General features: G+C 49.9%; 14 protein-coding genes across 14 annotated transcripts; 5 read left to right on the top strand and 9 right to left on the bottom strand.

The window, feature by feature from the left end:
• Positions 1 to 150: 150 nt before the first annotated feature.
• EURHEDRAFT_405648 (putative isoamyl alcohol oxidase) lies at positions 151 to 2,011 on the bottom strand (the record flags this gene model as incomplete). Its single annotated transcript, XM_040780403.1, has 2 exons — positions 151 to 1,483; positions 1,533 to 2,011. 2 exons carry the CDS (start codon positions 2,009 to 2,011, stop codon positions 151 to 153), a joined length of 1,812 nt encoding a protein of 603 aa, XP_040635685.1.
• An 814-nt stretch (positions 2,012 to 2,825) lies between these two features.
• On the bottom strand, positions 2,826 to 4,709 carry EURHEDRAFT_405647 (LipA and NB-ARC domain protein; the record flags this gene model as incomplete). The annotated part of the gene is made up of 1 exon (XM_040780402.1): positions 2,826 to 4,709. One exon carries the CDS (start codon positions 4,707 to 4,709, stop codon positions 2,826 to 2,828), a length of 1,884 nt encoding a protein of 627 aa, XP_040635684.1.
• A 224-nt stretch (positions 4,710 to 4,933) lies between these two features.
• EURHEDRAFT_415991 (uncharacterized protein) lies at positions 4,934 to 5,237 on the bottom strand. Its single transcript, XM_040782840.1, has one exon. The coding sequence runs from the start codon at positions 5,121 to 5,123 to the stop codon at positions 4,950 to 4,952; it is 174 nt and encodes a 57-aa protein (XP_040635683.1). The 5' UTR covers positions 5,124 to 5,237; the 3' UTR covers positions 4,934 to 4,949.
• Positions 5,238 to 5,269: 32 nt separating this feature from the next.
• On the top strand, positions 5,270 to 6,953 carry EURHEDRAFT_225459 (MFS multidrug transporter). Its single transcript, XM_040778026.1, has 3 exons — positions 5,270 to 5,731; positions 5,781 to 6,037; positions 6,091 to 6,953. Exons 1-3 carry the CDS (start codon positions 5,393 to 5,395, stop codon positions 6,926 to 6,928), a joined length of 1,434 nt encoding a protein of 477 aa, XP_040635682.1. The 5' UTR covers positions 5,270 to 5,392; the 3' UTR covers positions 6,929 to 6,953.
• A 483-nt stretch (positions 6,954 to 7,436) lies between these two features.
• EURHEDRAFT_405645 (uncharacterized protein) lies at positions 7,437 to 8,636 on the bottom strand (the record flags this gene model as incomplete). Its single annotated transcript, XM_040780401.1, has 2 exons — positions 7,437 to 8,124; positions 8,179 to 8,636. The coding sequence occupies 2 exons, from the start codon at positions 8,634 to 8,636 to the stop codon at positions 7,437 to 7,439; spliced, it is 1,146 nt and encodes a 381-aa protein (XP_040635681.1).
• Positions 8,637 to 9,595: 959 nt separating this feature from the next.
• Positions 9,596 to 10,186, bottom strand: EURHEDRAFT_415988 (uncharacterized protein; the record flags this gene model as incomplete). Its single annotated transcript, XM_040782839.1, has 2 exons — positions 9,843 to 10,186; positions 9,596 to 9,746 (listed from the first exon to the last, which is right to left on the bottom strand). Coding segments are annotated over exons 1-2 (291 nt in total), but the record flags the coding sequence as incomplete, so codon positions are not given.
• Positions 10,187 to 10,465: 279 nt separating this feature from the next.
• Positions 10,466 to 10,995, bottom strand: EURHEDRAFT_405644 (uncharacterized protein; the record flags this gene model as incomplete). The annotated part of the gene is made up of 3 exons (XM_040780400.1): positions 10,466 to 10,481; positions 10,543 to 10,688; positions 10,834 to 10,995. 3 exons carry the CDS (start codon positions 10,993 to 10,995, stop codon positions 10,466 to 10,468), a joined length of 324 nt encoding a protein of 107 aa, XP_040635679.1.
• Positions 10,996 to 12,068: 1,073 nt separating this feature from the next.
• Positions 12,069 to 14,454, top strand: EURHEDRAFT_533351 (MFS general substrate transporter). The gene is made up of 5 exons (XM_040787244.1): positions 12,069 to 13,136; positions 13,196 to 13,458; positions 13,514 to 13,639; positions 13,713 to 13,831; positions 13,946 to 14,454. The coding sequence occupies exons 1-5, from the start codon at positions 12,476 to 12,478 to the stop codon at positions 14,277 to 14,279; spliced, it is 1,503 nt and encodes a 500-aa protein (XP_040635678.1). The 5' UTR covers positions 12,069 to 12,475; the 3' UTR covers positions 14,280 to 14,454.
• A 570-nt stretch (positions 14,455 to 15,024) lies between these two features.
• EURHEDRAFT_545766 (uncharacterized protein) lies at positions 15,025 to 15,722 on the top strand (the record flags this gene model as incomplete). Its single annotated transcript, XM_040787454.1, has 2 exons — positions 15,025 to 15,048; positions 15,178 to 15,722. The coding sequence occupies 2 exons, from the start codon at positions 15,025 to 15,027 to the stop codon at positions 15,664 to 15,666; spliced, it is 513 nt and encodes a 170-aa protein (XP_040635677.1). The 3' UTR covers positions 15,667 to 15,722.
• A 665-nt stretch (positions 15,723 to 16,387) lies between these two features.
• Positions 16,388 to 16,543, top strand: EURHEDRAFT_463921 (uncharacterized protein; the record flags this gene model as incomplete). The annotated part of the gene is made up of 1 exon (XM_040784915.1): positions 16,388 to 16,543. A coding segment is annotated over one exon (156 nt), but the record flags the coding sequence as incomplete, so codon positions are not given.
• Positions 16,544 to 16,851: 308 nt separating this feature from the next.
• On the bottom strand, positions 16,852 to 18,781 carry EURHEDRAFT_525910 (uncharacterized protein). Its single transcript, XM_040786963.1, has 4 exons — positions 18,455 to 18,781; positions 17,991 to 18,379; positions 17,176 to 17,939; positions 16,852 to 17,129 (listed from the first exon to the last, which is right to left on the bottom strand). Exons 1-4 carry the CDS (start codon positions 18,749 to 18,751, stop codon positions 16,870 to 16,872), a joined length of 1,710 nt encoding a protein of 569 aa, XP_040635675.1. The 5' UTR covers positions 18,752 to 18,781; the 3' UTR covers positions 16,852 to 16,869.
• Positions 18,782 to 18,872: 91 nt separating this feature from the next.
• Positions 18,873 to 19,614, bottom strand: EURHEDRAFT_415984 (uncharacterized protein). The gene is made up of 2 exons (XM_040782838.1): positions 19,470 to 19,614; positions 18,873 to 19,362 (listed from the first exon to the last, which is right to left on the bottom strand). Exon 2 carries the CDS (start codon positions 19,326 to 19,328, stop codon positions 19,005 to 19,007), a length of 324 nt encoding a protein of 107 aa, XP_040635674.1. The 5' UTR covers positions 19,329 to 19,362; positions 19,470 to 19,614; the 3' UTR covers positions 18,873 to 19,004.
• A 450-nt stretch (positions 19,615 to 20,064) lies between these two features.
• EURHEDRAFT_415983 (putative galactose oxidase) lies at positions 20,065 to 22,744 on the top strand. Its single transcript, XM_040782837.1, has one exon. The coding sequence runs from the start codon at positions 20,201 to 20,203 to the stop codon at positions 22,511 to 22,513; it is 2,313 nt and encodes a 770-aa protein (XP_040635673.1). The 5' UTR covers positions 20,065 to 20,200; the 3' UTR covers positions 22,514 to 22,744.
• EURHEDRAFT_380640 (uncharacterized protein) lies at positions 22,607 to 23,564 on the bottom strand (the record flags this gene model as incomplete). Its single annotated transcript, XM_040779320.1, has 2 exons — positions 22,607 to 22,708; positions 22,758 to 23,564. 2 exons carry the CDS (start codon positions 23,562 to 23,564, stop codon positions 22,607 to 22,609), a joined length of 909 nt encoding a protein of 302 aa, XP_040635672.1.
• Positions 23,565 to 24,376: the final 812 nt, after the last annotated feature.

The following is a 24,376-nucleotide window of genomic DNA, read 5'->3' as shown; positions in this document are numbered from 1 at the left end:
AATATTAGACTTGCCATGTTTAGTAGTCGATAATGATAATTGGTCCATCTCGAGCGATCTACAGATCTTCCCGAGATGTACGGAGCTAAACCAAGCGTAGAAACTGCTACATACTATACGGATAGAACTACTGTACAAAGCCTCAACCGCTCAATCAACCCGACAAAGCAACCCCGTATCTAAATCATACTCCCACCGATCACTCCCAACCCCGTTCCTCACAAACAAACTCTCACTCGGATCATACTTCATCTTAATCCCCAACAGCTCCTCATAATAAACCCCATAAAAGTCCTTCTTCCAATGCGTGTTAAAAGAATTCGCCTCGTTCATATACGCCCCTGTATCCGGCGCCCACACCCTCCAATACGCCTCACGGTGCGCCTCAGACCACCTCCCAGCCTTGGGGAGTTCAACGCTAGGAACGCCCGTTGCGTTGATTGGCGCACCGAAACTGAGAACGTGCGTGTAGATGCTTCGCCAGACGGGATTCACGGCGCCGCGGAGGTGAGAAGGGACAGTGCGAGGGCCGCGGCCACCCTGTAGACCGAAGAGGAGCATGGAGCCGTTTTCGCCCTCGACGAAGTTCTGCAGGTGTCTCTTCAGGTCGGGCATTGGGAGGTCGGTGAGCTCCGCGCGGCCGAGGAGGCGGGAGGACATGAGTGATGACGATACAGTGGCCGAGGGGGAGGAGTTTGTGCTGTTGAAGAAGGCGAGGAAGCTTGGGTGAGATTCGATGGCGCCAGGTGTTGCGATGATGGAGCCAGTACGGTTGGTTGCGGCGATGGCTTTCGTTGCGAGGGATTGGAGAATGGTGTGCAGTTGGGTTTCTGTCATGTTGTAGCCGTAGAAGGAGGGTGCGATCACGGCGCCGGGGACGGTGTAGTTTGCGCCAACCATGCTCTTGCCATAGGTGCCGGCGGCGACGGTGATGGTACCTGCGAGAGGAAGAGAGTCCATGAGATCGGGGATACTGCTCAGCACAGCGGTGACGGCGCTCCAGGCATCGTCTGCGCTGGTGTTGCGAGCTCCATACACGCTCAAGCTACCGGTAACCACGCTCGATGGCGCAGGGTGACTCTTCAGCACATACTCAGTGACAATACCGTACTGTCCAGCACCACCACCCTTGATCGCCCAGAAAAGATCGCGGTTCTGGACGTTGTTGGCCGTCAGCACTCGACCGTCCGTCGTGACAACCGTAGCCTGGAGGATCTGGTCGGCTCCCAGACCGAACTGGCTGGAGAGGGGGCCGTGACCTCCTCCTTGGAGGTATCCTCCAAGACCAACACTGTGGTCACCGCCACCGACCACGGTCCGGTTGTGCTGGTTGGCAAAGCCGTAGAGCACGCTCCAGGTGTTTCCACTGCCAGTGACAATCGCGTTTTCTGTGCCGTTGCCGTCGGGGAGGCGCCATTGGGGATGGTATTCGATGTTGCGGAGGGTGTGCGTCCAGATACTCAATGCGTACGCGCCGCTTGATCTGTTCGTATGTTAGTCCCGTCCTTCAAAATAGAAGGAAAACGACGTACCGTCCGCTATAATCATGTCCAGTCCCCTTAACCACAACGCGAATATTACGCTCCGTCGCCCACGCAACGGCAACAGCAACCTGGTGCTCAGTCGCCGCCTCGACAATATACGACGGCGAACCACCAACAACACATCCTTTGTGCGGACTGTACCCCGAAACACCAGGCGGAAGACACGAGTTGTTGGCGTACATCGGCGAGTCGATGCCCTCCGGCAGTGCAGCCTGGTACTCCTCATAGACCCAGTTCTTGCGCACATCGTCGCACGAGTTAGATACATTAAAGGGATTTCCAGGGTAGCATGCGGAAGCTGCTGGCGCGGTTCGGATGAGGGTGCCGTCGATAGATGCGTTCAGGGAGCGCCATTCGTCGAGAGACGGCCAGGAAGTGTCCATGGGGGAGGTTTTGCATTGTGGGCGGGCAAGGGCGATGCCCGGGGCGAACAAGGAGAGCGCGAGAAGTTCGAGGACACCCTTCATGGTTCCGAATTAAACAGAATGTGCTTTTTCTGGAACAAATTGGCACATGGTGATGGAAGCATGTTTATATACCCCTGCTCAACACGAGTACGATGCGATTTCCCAAACAGTGCTAGGGATTAATATGTTATTGAAGCTTAAAATAGATCACAACGGCGCCTTTTGTTATTGGAAGACCAAAACCTTGGATCCTGATCAACGGGCCCCCGAGTACGATCCAGTTGCCGGATTGGGGGATTCTGTCGTATTCGTATTCCGTTTATACTCCGGGTTCCACATCCTAATGTTATATCGCATGAAACTCGCACATGTCATAATGGACATTGGAGTTATTAGGCTGCTAAATTGTCGACAAGATGGCACTTTATCAACGCTTAGGTCGAGCCAATATTCCGAGAGACATGAATAGGACTTCGATGTCATTTAATCGCGAGCGCAAGTGAGCCCCATAAACACAACAATTTAACATGGGCATATGTCAAACCCTGAATTTGAAGACTCCTGACCCTGTGAAATCAAGGCCTTCGTGCAGTGGCAAAGTATTGCAACGTTGTTGGCGTTGCTTATAGAATTGGCAACGGACAACATGAATGTCCGTGTTATCTTTGTCGTTGTACCTGATGTCGAACCGCCACGGGATATGCAACGATCGAGCCCATTTTCCCTCTGAGATAATTGCTCGTTGGGTCTATGTACAGACTGCAGAGTAATATGGTAACATCGACAGTATGCTATTAGTATAATCCAAATGACAGAATTACAACACGTATCCAGAATGCAAGTATATACAAGAAAATTGATATAGAAAAAGAAATCACCTCACAATGTAAAATCCATTCACAGTCACCTGCTGATCCATCTTCTGTGCTGTCTCGGACCGAACCCCAATCCAATGTAACGGGGCTTTCTCGAGCCGCGTCCGCGCGGCGGCATACCCGCCCTTCGTTCGATCCAAAAGGCCCGTGTTCTCCTTTTGCGATTCAGGTGTTGACCTTGGTATTTCTGGTGCCCATGCAGGGTGATCCAAAACGGCCTGCGCGTACGAAACATCATAGATATTCGCGAGCCGGCCCGCTTCTGCGGCGGCCTGTCTGGCTTCGAGGAGTTCATTTTCAGAGGCTGCGGTAGGAGGTGGCACCTCCGGGCGGATGAAACACATTACCCGAATCTGTACTTTGATTTGTTGTGGAAGTGGAATATCCTCAAGGACGCGGAGAGTCGTGGTTCGCTTCGTGATGTGCGACATGTTGACTCTGGTAATCGTAGACGGATCTACGTTTAGAACGGAGAGGACGCTTTGATACCAGTCGCTGGCGTGCTCGTCTTTGCCCTTCGATTCATAAAAGCGAGCCCAGCACATGAAATACCCATGCAGTCGTTCTAGGATCGAATCTGGGACTTTGGTGAGGTTGACTACCGGCCAGTCTTGTAGCTCGTATTGCGGCGGTGCGGCAGTTGGTTCCCAGCGAGCTTTGAAGTCCGTCGGAAATGGCGCTGTCGGTCCTTGGTCCAGATTGTCTGGACCGCTCTGAGCCCCGGGATCCTCATCATTCTGACCATTCGGCCTCAAAAAAGACCCAACACGGTCTCCTAAGCCGGCCAAAGAGAACGCCGCCTGTCCAGCTGTTTGTTTGACAGCGGAAGGCTGGTAAGACTGGACTTTGTTCTGCACCTTCGACGCGGCTGGTGACAGGAGCGCCTGAGCTACTGTCTGTGCATACGTACTGAGAACCATCGCCCCCAGTTCCAGCGGAAGGGTACTCAGACTGGCGCCGCGAATGGAGCTTGGATCCGCAGAAGTCGACAGAACGCGAAACACCGGGCTGTAGCACAGGACCTTTTTCTTTGCGTCCTGACATAGCACAAGTTGAAAGTAGCCATCGCCCGCCTCGACGGGAATCCGCACCATTACCGTCTCCCGTAACTGGTGCGTATCTCGAACTTTGGCAGGGGCCTTTTTGCGAAATTTCGTGACATCGCGCTGCCAGGCCCTTTCGTTCGCCGGATCGACCTGGTCCGCGCGGAGAGCAATGGATGGTGTGACATTGACCCAGTCATCATGTAGTCGGAAAAGCGCCTTGGCTTTCATGCCCGTTTTGCCCGTGTATCCCTTGCTTTGGAGCCAGAACGTACGGCCCGGAGGAAGAGGGCCATCTGAGAAGACGGATACTGTGATGGACGTGATGCTGCCCCGGTAGAATACAATCCCATGTGAATGGCGCAGGATGGTAAAATGCTTGTTCGATTCTGTTGGGTGATTGATAAGGCCACCGAGGAAGTGGCGCGCCTCTCCGTATGCCTTTTGGACGGCGGATGGAGACGACGAAGGCGCAGCACCATTGTCGGTTACGGCTCGAGATACACCAGGCGACGGTTTTGATGGTGTCAATGCATCCGAACTGTTGGTGTCACCTTGATGTAGTGACACCTTCGGGAGGGCGCTGGTCGAGACGTGGCTCGTTAAGGGGGGCCGCGGCGACAGGAGTGGCGGTGCAGCGGATGATGAACCCCCCGATGTTTTGGGACGAATCGAGGGATCTGGAATGTGCAGCAATGGCGGTTTCTGTCTCGCACCTTCCGGTACATCCCCGTGGCTCGGATTGGCTGGAGCAACTGGCTTACGCTTGATGCGATGTTCCAGGGGCGGAACGCCGGGACCACGTGGAGAGAGATGCAATTGAGGATCAGAAGAAGCCATTATTGTGAATACCAAGGGTCAGCATGATGCTCTTGACACGATTAGGGTTCCGAGTCAGTTGTGTGTATCTGATCTACAAACACCGTATGTAGACTCGGTAGACTCCGATTTAGTTGAGATGCGAGATCGGCGAGATAGCGGCTGAGTCAGCATTGCATAATTATTGCGCGCACAAAAAAGCATATAACTTGATTTGCAGTGGACTCCTGCCTCTTGGCAGATGTCAGTGAACAAGCACAATCATGGTACAGAGTAACGGTCCATGTCGACATTGAATCGGACCCCTACTATGTACACAGTCGTTCCTGTGTGTGGCGAAGAAGAGAGACGAAAAGTCCATGCTAAGCTTCCATGGGTAACCAACCGACCAGAATACAGATTGACCAGGGACCAGTCTTCTTCGGGTATAGCCATTGATATGTCCAATTAGATGCATATTCGCAGTACTTTCAGCCAATCAGGATGCTTCTCAGTTGACCTTCCTTTTTAGGCTGGTGATCACTTTTTTCTTCGATTTTCGGTGATGGCTTTTTTGTTTCTTCCTTGTTCTCAACAGTCTTGGATTGCATCGTACTGCCGTCAACATTCCACTCTGGCTGGTTTCCAGAGTGCGGTTAGCCTTAAAGCGGACATATCAAGGCAACGGAAGGGAACATATCGCCCGTACCACTGGATAGCAAAGTATGACAGTCGACACCTACTCCGACTCTCAATCCCCCGGCCGGAAGCTCCAGAATGATGGCGCCTCGAGTTGGGATCACGACCCGCGCAATCCTTACAATTGGCCGACGTGGAGGAAATGGCTTACCATGTGCATTTCCTACTGGGTGACGATTCTGGTTGGGATAAACGCGACCTCGTTCACGACGCCTGCAGAAGCCCTGTCTGCGGAATTCAATGTCGACAATAGCTTTTTCGAATTTAGCTTCTTTGCCGTGACGTCGTGGAATTTCACCGCAGCGGTTGTTCCGCTGGCGACGTTGCCGATGATGGAGACTTTTGGGTTCCGAATAGGGTATACTGTATGTTCAATTGCACCCGTGACAAAGGTACGGATGCTAACAACAGCAGGGAGCGTTTATTCTATTCTTCATCTTCATTATCCCGCAATGCGTGGCGCAAAACTACGCAACGCTCGTGGTCACCCGTGTCTTTGCGGGTGCTTTTGGTGGCACCGTCCAGAACGCTGCTGATGGTATTGCGGCGAATATCTTCTTCACGGCACAAGAGCGGATTTTGCCATTGACGCTCTATGCGTTTACATTGATGCTTGGGGTCACCATCGGTCCTATATTGGGCGCTTTAGTGGAACCGCTCGATTGGCGATGGTAAGCTGCATGTATGACATTGAACATGGACCGGCGGAGGCTAACAATCACAGGGTATTCTGGATTCAATTGATAATCAATGGAGCTACGATTCCCGTTGTTCTTTTCGGCTTGAAAGAAACCCGGGGCCCAGTCATCCGGTCCAAGATCATGCCAGATGAAAAAGCAGATAGCGACAAGCCTAGCGCTTTAACCACCCTGAAGGAAACCGTTGTTCGAGCAGCATTGCTGCTGACCACTGAACCAACCGTCACTTCATTCACCATGTGGTCCGCCTTCTCATTCGGTCTGGTCTTCATCTCGACCCAATCGGTCCCCGTCGTCTACGCAGGTGTATACGACTGGCCCATCTACAGTGGCGGACTCGTGCAAGTCGCCATCGCAATCGGCGAACTCATCGGGACCCTCGCCTTCCTTTTCCAGAACCAAATCTACATCCGCAGCGCACCCCACAATCCCGAGAAACCTGGCATCCCCATCCCCGAAAGCATCCTCCACATCTCCATCCCCAGCACCGTCATCGGTCTCTCAGGCGGTCTGTTCATGTACGGCTGGAGCACGCTCGGTTCCCACTGGATCGTTCCCACAATCGGCCTCACCCTGATCGGATACGGAATCATGACCATTGTCATCTCGGCCAGCGTCTACGTCACGGACTCATATGCCGGCTACGCAGCTAGTGCGATTGCAGCCGTGGCTTTTGGCGAGAATACGTTTGCCGCGTTCTTACCGCTTGCTGCGAAACCGATGTATATCCGATTGGGGTATCAGTGGGCTAGTTCGTTGTTGGCGTTTATCGCGTTGGCGCTGGCTTTGGCACCGACGGTGCTGTTGTGGAAAGGGAGGACGATTAGGAGCAAGAGTAAGGCGATTCAGAGGATGTCGCTTTGATAGCAAACACTGTTGCCTTCGGTGTACATAATATTATCGTACATAATGATTTAGATTAGCACATAGAACATGTCACGTGTGTATTTAATTGTGCACTGTTGTTCTATCTGAATTCCGGAGGCGTCGCCGTCTATACATCCTGTCATTCGCCTTGCTCATGAATAGAATAACCCTATTCAAGGTCTCAGTTGTGCCTTGGGCGGTGGGCGATACGGTTGACTTGGAGACGGAATTCCCCAATGTTCATGCGTGACTGAGTAGGCTGAAGTCACATCCTTCGGTCATCGCTGGGCTGGGTTGGAAGCCTGAGGCGTCAAAGAAGCTGTGATAGGTTATTTCTATATATTCAGGCTTCTTCTTGGAGAGAACAATGAGATAGGTTTGACTGGGCTTCAATATTGTATTGCGCAGCAATGGCTATAACAGAGATAAATGACGAAGAGTGCGAGTGTGAATATGGAAAATGTATCAACCAAGAAAACATGCAAAGATATATACTCCTCGTTTCTCATTGCTTGAGCCTCTTGCTTTCTCGCCTTTCCATCTTCGCTTTCTCCTCCTTCGGCTTCCGCTTCTTGATGGCATCATCAGGTTCGTTCTTTCCATTCGGTGGTTTTCTATTCGCCGACTCTTTGACATCAAATCCTTTCGAAACAGTCTCAGAACCTTGACCAGCATGATAACCCGAAGCAGCAATATTGCGAATCACGTAAGCAACCTTCTCGATGTCGATGAGAGAGACTGGCTCATCAGACTCTGCAACGCCTTTGTTTAACCTTGCTCGCAGCTCCTGCGTGTAATCCCACAGATTTCGGTACTCAATGATATTATATTTAGCAATCAACTCCCCACTTGGCTTCCTATGTGTTGGTGACTTGTCTACTTGGTCTTCTACTTTGGGGAAATCGCCCAGAACCAGCCAAAGGTATACGTCGTCGCTGTAGAAGGGGACTTGATTCTTGGCGTCGCCGAGAACTGTGGCGATGGATAGGATCAGAGATGCGGTCGCCGGACCGACACCGCGGAGTGGTGTGGTGAGGGCGTCCAGGCTGGCTCTGGGGAATGCTTCGCTCGGTGCGAGTATGGGGTTTGCGTCGGGGAGAGCGGCGAATGCGGTCGAGGTGGATTTGGTGACAGTCCTGTCTTGGTTGCTTTTCACCATTCCCATGAGGGCCGGACGGAAGACTCCATGTTTCCTGCGGATCGGTGAGTAAACCGAATCTCGAATGTCAAACGAAATCGTCACTCACATCTTCCAATCCATAATATCAACAAGCTCTTCCTTGAGAAGATGTGCCCCCTCCACCTCACCCCCTTCCTTCTGACCACCCCTCAGCTTCCGCTCCCCGACGATCCTCGGGAGAACTTCATACCGCCACCGATCAAGTTCAAGAAACTTGTCTGTCTCTCCGCGGATATGCTGTTCCTCCGACGTATCGAACCCCGTCTTCGTGGTAGGTATCACACTAGCTTTCTTATCTACCTTGCTCTTCGATCCCCTCTTCGACTTCGGCTGCAGCTTCAGTGTCGCCTTGCGGCGATGCACTTGCGACACGGTCGTCTGGTAGCAGGACAGCAGGTCGCGGAAGGTTTGGAGGGTGATCTGGCACGGGTGTAAGGACAGCGCGTTCTTAGCTTCGTCATTATGTTGGGCTTGGGTTCGTTCTGGCCGGGAGTCGCCTGTTATTGTTTCTGTCTTCTTGGCCATAACCGACAAATGCAAAGCTCAGGCAACTCGGTTCAAAGAGATGTTGTCGCAATTGGATTTGGAGTTATGGGGAAGCGCTGTTATCGCGAGCTGATAAGCTTGCGTATGGCCGGGGGTTTTCTGTGGTAATTTACTGTATTATATTACACATCGGCAGTCCCCAAAAAGAAATTCAGTTTACATCAAGCTTTACGGATATTTCACAATTCAATGGCAACTGGCTATGGAATAATTCATAGCTGTATTTTGAGTGGTTTGGCTCTGGGTGATGTTATAATTTTTTTGTAGTGTTTGGTGCTAGTATAATTATAAAAAATAAACCAATATAACCATCACTGAAGAGGCTACTACATACGACTAGACCTCGCCAAAGCCCCGTCCATTGGCAGGGTGCTCCCGTCCACGGCCCAAACCCACGAGCCCATCGATGGGCACGAGAGAAGTCGCTGAAGAAGGAGTAACTGAAGAGGATGCATATCATCCTGTAAAGACAATTCTTCGTCCTTGCTTTCATCTTTTACTGGTATTAGACAACTACGCCTCAATATCCAGAAATGCTTGCTCTTTATCAAAGTTCTCTCGGACTTGATGCTGTAAGGCCCTCAACAGCCGCTGTCGCGTGTTATTCAATTCTTTCTGTCATTGGCGGATACAATCCAGTCAGCTTGGTTGCTGGGACTTCTCGTAACGGGCGCGAGCTTTAAGTAGATCGTGGCAGGCCCCTTCCAGGCCTGGATGATCCTCTATCCGGTCCCTCTGCTGCTTGGTCAGATACTGTGGTCGCCGTGTATCTTGCCAACAACTCTGCTGGGTAACAGTCGCATCAGTTCCACATCTGGGTCAAGGCCACAGATAACCCAGATCATATCTGTGTCAAGTTGCAATGGGTGATAATGATTAAGAAAGGTACAAGGGCTACTAGCATGCTTCATGATAAACATGTGTTGTCCCTTGCTGACCTTTCCTGCGAAGCCGTCAGCCACTGGGCAGATAGGAAGATTCAATGGATTCTTGGCGCAAGATTGCCATTTACCACTCTCATTCATCACCTTACCACTTCCATATTGGAACTGATGCGCACGAAACCCCCCTTTTCCAGCCGTGGATCTCCTCAAAAGTGACCAGCATGCTTGACATCACTGTCTTTGGCATCTATTGTGTGAATAGTCAGAGGCCCTGACTAATTCAGGTTTGCAGAATAGATACCAATCAGTCTTGTCCTGGTCTAAAGGTACAAGGAGCTGCTTGCAGCCTTTGCTAATGAAGAGCTTGCGCAGCTTGGTCTTCGAGGTCAAGTTCGGGTTCCGGAACGCTCGAGCATGGAAGAGAATCCCGAACAGTAACATGTGCGGGCAGAGCGCTAATAATGGCCTGTAGATCACTTCCAGGAGTGCAAAGGTTGTCCTATCTATTGGTTAGCTGGCATGCTCGAAGTTAAGTGACGAATTCTCAGAATGTCTATAGAGCATCCATGTGATAGGAGCCAGTGCAGGCAAGAAGGGTAGAGGAAATTGGCCATATTACAATTTAGTCTTCCTGAGAAACCTTTTGTCCTCTCTGCAGTGAGTTCGACTAGAGGAATCAGAGATCTACCGCGAGAATCCTTTTGAAGGGAAATTTGAAGATCCCTGGACTGAAGACTCAGCAGCGCGTTTTCTCGATGAACGATGAACAGACCCAGGGAATTGAACAGGCACACTTCGATACGCTGGAACCCAAGATAGAACTTCTTTTCTTGCGTAGACAGGATGTTTTTTCAAATGGACCAATATCCTTGATATAAACCGGCGTCTTGTTTCCAGGTTGAGTGTCTAGCCCGTTCTCTTGGACTAGATATTTGATGCCCTGTTACTAGTTAGACTAAAAAGCCCGACAGATCATAAGAAGTACAGCTTTCATTACTTACCCTCCGCATTCTGAACCATTCTCATCATTAATTTTGATCTTGGTTGTCTTCTGGTAATATCCTCGAAGGTTCTTCCAATCCATCTCTAACGAGCTGGATTTGTTAATGCCAGCCCTCTTTTCCTCGCCGGAGTTTAAGACACCAACCTAAGAAACAGTACATGTCATTATTTGACGCCTCGCGCAGGGCCTCCTTAGGTTCCTGCCATTTTGGGATCTCAGGCTTCGGACGTGTTCTGCTGCTATAGTACCTATAACTTCATCAGCAAGGCCGACTAAGATGCAGCATCACTAGAATAACAGACCATTTCCAGCGGGTTTCAATCCGCTCTCGCCGCAAGATTGTTCCTTCTGCCTTATCAAAATCTTCGGGGATCTCGAACAGGTCGATCCCAGTATCATCAAGGGGGTCGTCGTAGAATTCTCCCGCGTCATTAGGTTCTCCTGATTCCATAGTGGGGTGGCTTTCATCCGCCCAAAGACGTTTTTGTGGGCTCGGGGTATCATCCGGCTCCGTCAAATCCGTCTCATAAGTGGCGTCACGCTATTCATCTGAGTTGGTGCTGCTGCTTGTGATGTTGTCCATCAGCAGCTTGTTGTTGGGACTGTGCATACTTCTCTTGTAAGACTTCCCAGTATTGCTTCATATAGTCAATTCCACCCTTCCAGTCTTGCGAAGTACTAAAGCTTTTTGGATAGAGAAAGGATAGTTGCAATTGCATATATTCTCCCGTATTCCTCTCGATCAGTTGCTGTATAATAAACGGAGAGCTTCTGCTGTGCAGCTTGTCACGGGCTCGGGCCTTGATTGCTTTCTGGCATCATTTGCTACGTTGGTGGTGTTTGCCGATAAAGGCGCTGAGCTGAGCCGTCACACCTCCCTGGACTGTGCCCTAGGGGTCGCAGTTGGCTGCTGTTTGGGCACTGTATTTGAGTCCCAGAAACTTGTCAACAGCGGGTTTGTCTGTTCAGTGATATGGAAGTTCCCTGGGTCGATGGCCCGGAGAAAACGGGTTTAGTTTATCGGCTTTGCTGGTGTGTAGCTCGGAGGCACGGCGGATGTTGAGTGTAGTTGGTGGATCCTGACTGACATGTTGCGCCGTCTCTGATCAAGGAGTACAATTACCATAATCCCCAGACCTGTACCTGTACACCCAGATGCCGCATTTGCAGCAAGAGAGATCTTCAGAGGCCCATTCTCTCCCAATGAAGAGGATACACCAGACCCATGTTGTACCAATTGCTGTGGCCCATTTCCAGCAGACCACTCTAACTGCAGTCAACTGTCATCAACCCCCGGGCTGACATCTAGTCGGCTGGGATGCGGTTAATAGTCAGGCGGGTGCACTTAACTATTAAAATATAAGGTGAGACCGAGCCGACGAAACATATCCATGGGTCGGCATGATTGGACGCAGTATCTTCCCCGCCCCGTGACGTAATCCGGAGTAGGGAAATCCGTGGGTTCGTCCCCGCATTCCCCACGTGGTCCCACAAACCCCGAAATGTACCCCCACGCTCCCGTATCCAGATTTCAGAGGGAGAGTGGGAAAAAGTTTTCCCACTCTGTCTATACAAGAGATAGAGATGTCTCTTAACTACGGAGTCAGTAATGCATAGTAGTGCTGGCTTATACTTAATACTCTGCCAAAAGGATCGCAACCATGCCGGCTGGGGGTAATACCCTCAACTCTACCAGATTATATCCCCGAATCAGGTTGTGGTGCAGCCTTTTGCCCAGATCCAACCCAACCCCCCGCCGGTATCCATACTGATGGAGTAGTGTCCTAATCCTCGGCGGCCAAGACCCGATGGGCTGGGGATGCTTCAGCTGAAAAAGCTAAATACCGCTCCATCCCCGTACCCCACGGGGATTCTTTATTTCAGGGACACTTCGGGGCGATGACAATCTCTGACTGCAAGCAGCACAAGCCATGGCAGACGAAATCTCCAAGCCCGGCGTTGATGCCGCCCACTTCGAAAATTCGACTGGGACCATGGAAAGGGCCGAAGCCACCGCAGTGAGCTCTGCGCTGGCCGACCCGACAATGCGCTTGCGGATAGAGAAGAGCCTGAAGCGCAAGCTCGATGCTCGCTGCGGCCTCTTTGTTCTCATCTACATCATGAACTACCTCGACCGGAACAACATCGCCGCGGCTCGTCTCAAGGGGCTCCAGACCGATCTGAACATGGACTACAGCCAATACGCGACCTGCCTGAGCATTCTTTATGTCGGCTATATTCTGATGCAGGTTCCTTCCAACATCTTCATTAACAGAATTGAACGGCCCTCTCTCTATATTTCACTCGTTATGCTTGTTTGGGGTCTTATCTCGACCCTGTCGGGTGTCGCCACCAACTTTGCCGGGATGGTCTGCATCCGTTTCTTCCTGGGCTTTACTGAGGCTGCTTTCCTCCCCGGAGCTCTGATGATCTTGTCGAAATGGTATACTCGTCGGGAGCTCACAGTGAGAAACGCTATCCTGTTTTGTGGAAATCTTATTTCGAATGCCTTTTCCGCACTCATTGCAGCTGGAGTTCTCTCCGATATGCAGGGCGTTCTTGGTCATGCTGCATGGCGTTGGCTCTTCTGGAGTAAGCTCGCTTAATCGCCGCTGATATTACAAAGTTGACTGACCATATTATGTTTCCAGTCGAGGGTGCCATCACGATGTTAATTGCCATTTCTGCAGCATTCATTCTCCCTGATTTGCCAACCAACACGCGCGGTTTTACAAAGGAGGAGCTGGAACTAGCTCAGCTAAGAATGGCCGAGGACGTCGGTGAGACTGACGTTGATTCGGAGGATCAAGGGCCGTTGGATGGCTTGTTCATGGCCGTGAAAGATATCAAGATCTATATAATGATGCTTACATTTACTGCTTACGTGGTCGGCCTCTCTTTCAACGCGTTCTTCGTGAGTTCTTCTCCCAGTCTTCTCTTCACGCTCGCTCTGACTCGGGAAATTTTAGCCGAGCCTTACGGAAACCCTCGGGTTCAGTTATGTGCCGACTCTGCTCATGAGCGCCCCGCCATGGGTATTTTCCTGTATCTTTTCGCTGATTGTTGCCTGGAGCTCCGATCGGTATCAGGAGAAGGTTCGTCTGCACCTGCAACCAGTTCAATAACCTATCAATCGCCTCTCTGGCTAACTCGTGATTCCGCTCCTAGTTCTGGCATATTGTCGGTCCCATTCTCGTCGGCATGGTCGGATTCATCATCAGCATGGCCACTCTGAACGTGGCAGCTCGATACGTCGCTCTCTTCCTCCAAGCTGCTTCTTATGCTGGGTAAGCTTCCTATCAGACCTAGCCCTACATACCATGCGAAAACACCCTTCCTTTCATTTCTGATTCTCTATATTGCCTATCTCGCTCCCTACTAACCGGATCCAAAACATGAAGCTTCATCGTCTTCTACTCTTGGATCAGTACATCCTTTCCCCGCCCACCCGCCAAGCGCGCCGTCGCAATCGCAATGATCAACGCATTCAGCCAGCTAGGCAATGTGGCTGGCTCGTACGTCTGGGATCTCTCGGATAACGGATACCGGAAGAGTTACGGGATCGTCACAGCAATGTTTGGCATCACTATTGTTGGATGTCTAGGGTTCCGGATGTTCCTGTCTAGTCTGAATAAGAAACTTGAGGAAGCCGAGCATGATACCAATGTCCAGGCCAATCAGGATGATGCGGATGAGACGTTGCGGATGAGTAAGGGTTTCCGGTACCTCGTTTAAGTGAATTTGGGCTGTCGGCAATATGGATATAGATGTATATGTATGTGTCTGTGTGCTTGCGATGATCTTCATGATTTGGACATTTTCATAGAAGTCGAACAAGATGCTCCCTGATTAGGGTAGGACAAATAGAACCCAGAGCCTATAAGAGCAGCTGTGTGCACCCGTAAGCGCCCACTAGTATGCAAAAATGTCCAAGTGTTGATAAAAAAAAAAAAAAAAAAAAATGGCAAAAAGGGTAGCCCCCGTGCCATGTGCAAGGAAATTATTCATTATGGATAGATGAAGAGAGATCAGTTCGCGACATTTTGATATAGAATAAAGGCTAAGGTAGGGGGATCAAGAGGCAAGAGGCTAGGGAGCATCACAGGCTCAGACCAGTAGATAATTATAAAATGACATTCCTATCTAAGCTAGTGTAGTTATCGGCGAGAAGATAAAAAATAAAGAGTAAAGGAGAAGAGGAATCTATCTGTGGAAAAGAAGACCGCAAGATTCGATTGGTAGTCAATCATAACTTGCTTTAGTTTAGGGCAGATATGTGAGGGCTAGGGTAGTCTTCTCCCAAGCTGACAGCCCCCAACCGCTAGGCTGGTTCGGCTGAATCTCAACCCGCCCGAAACGTGGTCCCTTATTTTCATTTTTAACCTTGGAGCGGTGCAGCAATTGACTAGCGCGAAGATAAGATGAGGGGAGATACTCAACTACCAAAAGAACTTCACAACTTCACACTGGACCTGACAATATGACACAATTCTCTCTTATGCCCGTGAAAATTCTCGACTTCATATTCAGTCACCTAAACAAATCCGACCTTTCTCGCTTATCTCGGACGTGCAAACAAATCTACTAACAAGCCACCCCGCGTCTCCGGAGAAGCTACTGCAACTATAACCAGCAACCTTACAATGCATTCCTGCGGGCTATTATCACCAACCCAGTTCGAGCCAAGCATGTTGAAGAGCTCCACACATCAAATGTATCCGAAGATGACCCTCGTGAAATTCCAGAGGACAACATCCAATTCTTCCAGTCAGCAGTCTCGAAACTCTCACTTTCTGACGAACTCAAAGATCGCCTAAATGAGGGAATAAAGGAAAGGCACAGTGACCCGATGCTGGCTCTTCTACTCTGCAAGCTACCCAATCTGAAGAATCTATTCCTATACCGACCTGATATCTGCGACATGATATGTGAGCTTATTAAGCACGCCAATTCGGGCAAATTTTCCGGTCTTGACAAGCTCCAACGATTCTCCATAAAAACCATCAACGTTTTCTGTGATGTGGGAACTGTTCGAGACTATGGGGGCGTTTTTAATATGGCGCACGAGGTGCAAATCGTGCAGCTAAATGATGAGACTATGAGTCCATCCCGATTCCAATAGGGCTCATCTGCAGTTGAGCATCTTCATATCCTCGAGAGTGGTATGGGAACTGATGCCATGCGGGTGTTTGCGCAGAGTTGCAAAACACTCCGCACGTTCAATTATACCTTCGGGATGTCGATTACTACGATGGCTATTTCAAAACGCAGGAGGCTGCGAAAGAGCTCAAGCGTCATAAAGACACGCTCGAGGAGCTCACGATTCTGTACAACGATGACCGGCTAAAGCAGTCCTGGTACGGCTGACGACTCGCGAATGGTACATGGGAACTGAACTGCAGCAATTCACAAAATTGAAGAGACTGCGGAGCGGTATGCACAGTCTGCTTGGGCTCTTGCATCCACAGTCTGCTGCAGTGGAAACATACCCCGCAAATCCTCAGGCTGACAGAGAAAGGCCAGAAATGGTGGACGTGCTTCCGGCGTCAATAGAGCACTTGATCATCGCCTGCGTTACATTCAGCAGGTCAACGCTGTCTACGCCTCTTGGCTCACTGCCAGATTTGCCTACAGAAAAACACTTGGAATACTGCACGCCTTAGTCAGGATTATCCCACTGGTGAACTCAACGCAAGTCTATCGATTAGCGAGCTGGCACCCCACAACTATTAATTGCCTGGGCTTGAAAAGAGTGAAGCAACTTACGACCGCCATATTTAAAACAACCTGCGCGAATATACATCCATCGTAGAAGTCAAAAGTCAGTAATTGCCAAGATTGCACTGGAGAATTTTGAAAGCCGTGAAGCAAGCATTGATGATCTTCCAGTATGTCAATATTTTCTCCAGCGCTTCCATAAGCTCGGACTACTTCACGGGGATGTTAACTGGCACACCTTCATTATTCAAGACAGAATGGCCAGGTTAATTGCTTTTTGAGAGGAGTTAATTTTTTCAAAGTGATATGGTATTTATGCAAACCGAGATGCACAGCCTTAACAGCCAGTTGGTGGAAGAAACAGGACGTGGCAAGGCATTTAGGTTTACCACACATCAGGCATGGAATCAAGTGTGAGCAGCACAAGAAAAGTATCAGCCGGAGTGCGGCAGTCATATTACGTATTTTAATGTATCACAATCTATAGTAAGATTGAGGATTTCCGGGCTTTGCGTACAGTTCTACAAATTGTCTGTTTCAAAATAAAATAATGACATCATTATTTCCATGTACCGTAGAAAATTAACGAAGCAATATAGTGAAATGGTTACGCTGGAGCAGTTGAAAACTGCTCCTTCAAAGCCTGGATGGAAGGCGTGAAGAAGTACTCTCCACCCTTCTGATCAACCCACGGTTGAACACCAAGTTCAACCTTGACGGTACGATCATCGTGGTCTCCATCATACAAAGCGACGTGACCATTGGGATGATCGGGTCGGTTCTTCTGGTGAACGAAGGCGTCCATGCCAACGCCGTGGGGGAAAGTCTTGGTCTTATATTTGGGGAAGTTCTCATTGCTCGCCCAGCCTATGTTGGTTAGACTCTGTAGTTAAGATTGGATTGGTGTACTTACGAGTCATGAGGAAGTTGAATCCATCCCGAATCATACTCTGGTAGCAAGTAAAGAGGATACCACGAGATTCAATCGTTTTCTTCTCCTTCTTTTCCTGATCAGTGAGTTCAGGACCGAAGGAGATTCCCCGACGAAGGATAACATTAGGGCTCTCTTCTTGTCCTTCGGCCTCGGACTGGTCGCTATCTTCTGGCTCTGGAAGTGGAGTCTCGTCACCGTCTTCTTCTGTTCCGACTGCCGCCTTCTCATCGGATCTGGGACGCATTTTACGGGTGTGAGCTGAAAATGGACAACCCTTGATACTCTTGTTAGGTCGATAGTCGAATTTATTGTCCCATGCCAGACTTGGGTCGTCCCGGTCGACGGCCTTGGCGACGGGGGCTCCTATTCTACGGGTTAGCTCTTGTCTTGAAATCAGTGGATCAGACGTTGAAGGGTCAGGCGTACCGCTTTTCCATCGTCCCATGAGATGAGCGCCCAGCTTTTCTGGGCCTCCTTCTCCCTGATAGTTGCTACCGGTAATCTTGGGTGCTGTCTCCTGGAGGAAGTTCTCGAACTCAGGAACTTTCTGATCGAGCTGACGAAAGACGAAGAAACTGCCCTCCTTGGCCCAGGCAGGTGGTTTGGTTGGTCTTCTCAAGTTGGGATCACCTTTGTGCCCGAGGAAGATGTATCCTGGCTTACAGGCATGAGGTTCGCCCTTGGCCGGGGGTTTATCCAAGCCTTGAATCTTAGGCTGAGAGATGTGGTCTTCCCAACCGAAGCTATACGGAATTAGCATTTATTTAGTTAGCGGTTAGAAAAAAAAAACATACTGCTCCTTGCCACGGCTGTCACCAGGACGAAGCTGACCATCTCTCTTGAAAGCGATCTTCATACTGCGAGTGTTAGCATCACCAGCATGGAAGGCATCCATTAGATCGCCGATCTTGTTGTGCAGAGCCTTGGGACTGTGTGCGGCGACGATAAAAACACCATCTGTCCTCCAGGTCCAACGCTCAGTGTCGTCTTTGATTGATGCATTGCCCCGGTCGGGAGGTTTGAAGTCCTGATCTAATAGGTCGTAGTAATCGGCGCCTTCTGTGGTGAGGTCCAGAAACATCCCCTTCTCAAAAAGACCCTCGTTGATTCTCTCCGTGCAATAAGCGTCTGGATCGTCTGCTTTTCTTTTGGCGAATCTCTCTTGAACTTCAGGCGGTTCCACCTAGAAAACCATCCAAGGGTTAGAATATACGCCACTTATTTCCGACGATACAAAGAAAGAAAAGAGAAAACTTACCTTGAGCAAGCCTGGGTGGGTAAAGGCAATGTTCACAGCCACAAAAGGCTTTGGTTCAGGGTGGGCTTTGCGCCAGCTAACGCTGGCTTCTTCAAGCTCTCCAATAGAAGTTAGGTATTTCTCGCATTCAGAACCAGTGGTGATCTCGTCAATGATGGCGTGGAGGTCGTTCCTGAACTTCTCCTTATTGGTGATCTTGAAGAACAGATAGGATTCATAGGTCTTAGGTAGACGGGGCCAGATGCTGCCCTGAATGTTGTCTGTGTTGACAACTCTGTCTTCCTTTGAGAGAGGCATTTTGATCTGTTGGCTTCGGAGGGTTTGAAGCGCACAAATTTGGTTTACCTCTTCTGAAGACTTGGGAGGAATGCCATTTTATGTGTGACTTACGAGGTTTTACAGCAGGGAAAAGAGACTACGCCATTGGCCACCAATTACAATGAGATATTACTATTCCGGCTGACGATGGCGTGCAGAATCAATAGGCAGGTTCAGCTCAGCTCCCCCTCTTTGACCTGTGCCTGCCCCTCCATTTCGAATCAACACATCATCATATGAACATCACAACCAAGATAGCGGTGATGGTAATGGAGGGAGCATCAATTGTGGATACTTGATTCAGATAGCGGCATGGTTCTTCCAGATTCGTTGCCTTCTTCATTTTCTGAACTGGGAAAGTCCTAAACTGATCTATCGTATTTTCAGAATGCCAATCTTCGAGTTCTGCATCTCCATTAGCTTCTCCAGTGCGATCTGTTGCATCCAATCCTATCGGTCCGTGCTCCGTCCAGTGACAGTGATGAGAATGGATGGTTTTTAAGCGAGTCGACTGAGCGACTCCATCCTCTGAGCTCCGACTAATCAAAATCACCATATTATGAAGAAGTCTAGACGAAATCATGCATCTTCTGGATCTTCATCAGCACAGACTGCGTGGCTTCTTTTTCAGCTGAGCTGAACCTGTGGAGCTGAATAGATTGTGTGGGGGGGGGGTTGGTGCTGAGTGCATGCTTACACCAGACATTTGTACTAGTATTGACCTTTTGTTTTCGAAGAACCCTTCCACACCACGTGTGCGGAATATATCGCCGTTCTCATCACACCCAGCCATATCCAAGCAAATGATTTGATAGTTAATGTCTTCCCGTCTCAGCTGTCAGCTCAACGCCGTCACACACGTACGGAATATGGATTTGCTGGTGTGGGCCGCGCCGTGCGCATGGTGGCGCTTGCCAGACCCACTTGGAGCAGTTCGTGGCGTGAGCAAGGTCGATGCCCAGCCAAATATCCAGCCAATGTAGAGGGACGATCTCAGGCGGAGAAGATTTAACGAGGTGAGGAAAATTCGGGTTTGCTCAATTTCTTGGCAACTTAGGGTCTGCAGTTGTTACCAGATCGATGGTTCGCCTAAGGAATATATCGTAGACAGTACACAACCAATGTCGACCAGACACCGTATAATCAATCGTGTGAGTGAACACTTGAATGAGCATTCGGTAACCGCATTCTCGGTCAATTGACAAGTCTTGGTGCGGCTGAAGGATCGACACTGGAAGTGGAGATCCTGCAGAACCATGCAATACAGCTCAGTGCCACTGACATTACGATTTGCTCTTTACTCTTGACTGGTAGTTGCGTTTCTGAATTCGGCTACGGAGTACTACCATCGCTTGCCATCATTTATAATCGATATCTTCTCTCCCGCTCGTTCATGACAATCACCATCAACGGACCTTCACCATCAAAATGAAGTTCCAGTGGGCATCCCCTCTCCTCTTGGGGGCAGTCGCTGTCGACGCCTTCATGCCCCCCGAGTTTTCTTACAAATCCTCTGATTCCGACGGTGTTGATATTGCCAAATCTGTCTCTGGCAAGATCAAGTACCAATCTCCTCCCGCCGACTCTGACCTGATCCCCAAATATAGCGAGAAGAACTCCACTGAGAATTGGGAGGTCCAGTGCTCTAGCCAATTTGAAGGCAGCAAGTGCGAGTATGCCATCGACGACCGGGGCGAAAAATACTGGCAGAGCGATCCAAATGAAAAAAATTCCTCGTGGATTGTTGTCGACCTCCGCAAAGAGTACTATGTCTCTGGCCTGACCATGCTGCCTATCCTGGACAAGAGCCTCAATCGTGGTCAGATTGGTGAGCACACCATCGCTATCTCGCAAGACAATGAAACCTGGACCCAGGTCGCATACGGCACTTGGGGATCGAACAAGAGTCCCAAAATGTCAGCCTTTGACCCCAAGCCCGCTCGGTATATCAAACTCGACGCCATCACCCAATCCCACCCTGATCGATCGCAGGAGGGCGGCAAGAACAATATCTCCGTTGCCAACATTGCCGTCTATGCCTACAAAGAAGGCACCTACCCGAAAGATGATCCCAGCAAGGGTGTCTGGGGTCCCACTCTCGACCTTCCCGTCGTCCCTGTGGCCGCCGCTGTCGACCAACATGGTGATGTTATCATGTGGTCTGCCTGGTCTGACGATCAGTTCTACGCCTCCCCCGGTGGCAAGACACTCACCACCACCCTGGACCGTGACGGCAGTATCACCCAGAGTGTTGTCAATGAAACAAAACACGATATGTTCTGCCCGGGCACTTCGATGGACATTGACGGTAATATTATTGTCAGTGGTGGTGCTGATTCTGGCCGCACCAGTGTGTACAATGGCACCGCGTGGCTGAAGGGTCCCACCATGTCCATTTCTCGTGGATACCACTCTTCGACCACCCTCTCCGACGGTCGTCTCTTCGTGATTGGTGGCTCCTGGAGCGGTAGCGATAAGACCATCAAGAACGGAGAGGTCTACTATCCTGGTGAGAATGCCAGGTGGGAAAGACGTCCTGGCGCCAAGGTCGACGAAATGTTGACGGACGACCAAAAGGGCATCTGGCGAGCCGATAACCACGGCTGGCTCTTTGGATGGAAGAATGAAAGTGTCTTCCAGGCTGGCCCCAGTGTCGCAATGCACTGGTTTAACCCTGATGGCAAAGACCACAAGAACAGAGTCAAGGGTACCACGCACCCAGCCGGAACGCGTGGAAACGACCACGACTCCATGTCTGGCAGTGCCAACATGTACGATGCCACCAAGGGTAAGATCATTGCTTTTGGTGGCCAGCGTCACTACGACGGCTCCTACGGTTCCAAGAACGCCCATGTCATCACCCTGGGAGACGCCTACAAGCACCCTGAGGTGAAGATCGCTGGCAAGGGCCCTGATGGAAAAGGTGATGGTGGAATGCACCATGCCCGTGTTTTCCACACTTCTGCTATCCTCCCTGACGGCAAGGTCTTTATTGCTGGTGGCAACACCTGGGGTGCGCCCTTCCACGAGGATGACATCGTGTTCACCTCTGAAATCTACGACCCCGAAACCGACACTTTCACCGAGCAGGCTCGCAACAACATCAAGCGTGTCTACCACAGTATCTCTGTGTTGCTGCCCGATGCTAGGGTCCTCAACGGTGGTGGTGGTCTCTGCGGTAACTGCTCTGCCAACCACTACGACGCCGAGATCTACACCCCCTCGTACCTCTTCAACAAGGATGGCACTCGTGCCACTCGCCCCAAGATCCTCAACGGTCCCGAAAAGGTCACTGTTGGCGGAGGACTCGAATTCCGGACCGACTCCAAGATCAAGACTGCCTCTTTGGTCCGCGTTGGAACGACCACCCACACCGTCAACACTGACCAGCGTCGTGTTCCTCTCGAGCGGATGCGTCACTACGGTAACAACAAATACGGTGCTGACCTCCCTCAGGACCCTGGTGTTCTCCTTGCCGGATGGTATATGTTGTTCGCCATGAGCGAACAGGGCACTCCCAGTGAGGCCAAGATGGTCAAGGTTGAGCTGGCAAGCCCTCCCACCTACCTTTCCAACGGCTACGCCGACCAAAAAGAGGTGGATATGGGATCGGCTATTAAAACGCCTAGTGACTGTGACTTGGATGACGAGTCGGAGATCAAGGGAATCGTCTCTATTGTCTTTGCTGCGCCCAGTAAGCTCTGGAGAAGCTGGAGGTCTGCTTTCACGATCCAGCCTTAGTGTATCTATATTGGCTTGACTTGAATTGAATGGTAGTAAAACGCGCAAAAAAAAAAAAAAAGAGCTGAGAGTCAAACAAAGAACAGTCTACTTCTATATATCACAACGTTGAGCGCGATTTTCGAGGTTTAGGGCAAATTGTGTCACAGAAAATTTAGGGGAAATCGACGAATCATACATGATCCAACGGTCGAACTGCAGCTAATATCAGTATTTGCCTTGAATAAAGTGGACAAAAACAAACTTTTGCAAGTTGGACCCCTAACCATAAACATCGATACATCCTCGCAATGGTCAGAGACAGCACCTGAATCGAGCGTCCATTATCTTCCGCCAAAGCACCCTCAAAATAGTCAGCAGAGAAGTATCGCTGACTCCTGACCTGCCTACGAAAAAGGAAATCTTCTGGAAAACACTTTCTGTCCTCTGCGACATGAAAATCCATGTTACTCCAGATCATCTTGAAGGTGACATGAGCACTGTAGTAGACCAGTTTTTCCTGAGATTGCGAGTTCTGATACTCGCAAAACTCAGCCTCAATTGTGTCCAAGTTCTCAACAGGCGTCCAATTCATTAGCACAGTCAGATTTATCTCGTCTTGTGCCAAGCCCTCCTTGAATTCGTTAGATAGCACAGCGTTGGTAGATCCATACTGAAAAATGGCAGCGAAATTGCACGATGTGATAGGAACCCCATGCATCTTGAACTCACTCCCAAGTTGACAGATGTATTCATTCAGGTAGAGCAGATGCAAATCCACATGCATTCTGAAATCAGACAGAGAACCTTGCGTGAGCAGAGTTCCATGAGCGGTCACAAACACAGAACTAAATATCAGTAGATAATCAGGCTTGGGTTCATTGGAAACGCGTTGGAAAAATGATGTAATTCTTTCTCCAGCAGGAGGAAACAAGCCGACGCTAACCAGACTTTTTGTGTAGTAAAAGAGCTCTTGAAGCATGTCTGGCCAGGCAAGAACAGCCAGATGCTGTTGGATCTGGCCAAAATTCGGCCTCTTATCTGCTGCTTTGTGGTACCAATGCCGGGCCATGCTGGCCCAGGTCTTCCGGTCCTGTGGTATCGGGCTAAATCACCGAGACACTCAACCCAGGTATCCTCAAAGGCAGGAACGCTCTCTAGCAGTAGGGTCATCATCAACAAGCCAAATTTAGAAACGTAAGCATATGCTCTAGGGAATCCGGAAGTCGATGGTGCAACAATTCCAAAAATGGATGGATACCATAGCACCACATGCGGGCTGGCATGGAGTGCTTCTCTGATAACTTTTCCAAAACCAGACTCGCAGAAGGTTGCTGCGAAGCAAGATAAAAATCATGATGCTCATGAAGCAATGTCTGATACAATGAGACCAGCGCCTGCCATTGACAATCCGACAATTTGTTTGACGACTCGGTGTGCTGCTTGGCCGTTTCAATCCAGATATAGCAGGACAAGCCACTATGGGAGACTGCGAGATTTACATAGAACGATCAGCAAAGGCGGAGCATTGTTTGTGTTCTGGCATTGGTGGATTCTGGAGTCAGATAAACATAGAGTACTCAGTCCATATTTCTCGTATGTCACCATATATGGTTACAAATATTTTAATTTTGGTTATTGCTATTTGACCTGCCACCGTGACAATAGAAAGTGCTTGCTAAAACTAAGATTATTTCATCGCCGTGTGGTGAAACCCCTCCAGTCGCTTGATTAAATATAACTAATTAGTGTATTAATTGAATGACTCAACAAATGGCTGATCGCGCCGAAAGCCAAACCATCATCTTCCTCCGAACAGTGGTTTTCCCCAGGAAGACACAACAATCCGAAGTCAACAAGGCGCACAGGGAATAAGACCGGGAC

Source organism: Aspergillus ruber (genome assembly GCF_000600275.1).
Source record: "Aspergillus ruber CBS 135680 unplaced genomic scaffold scaffold00030, whole genome shotgun sequence".
Classification (NCBI taxonomy): domain Eukaryota; kingdom Fungi; phylum Ascomycota; class Eurotiomycetes; order Eurotiales; family Aspergillaceae; genus Aspergillus; species Aspergillus ruber.
The sequence above is the reverse complement of the archived record's forward strand: the minus strand, read 5'-3'. Positions and strand labels throughout refer to the sequence as shown.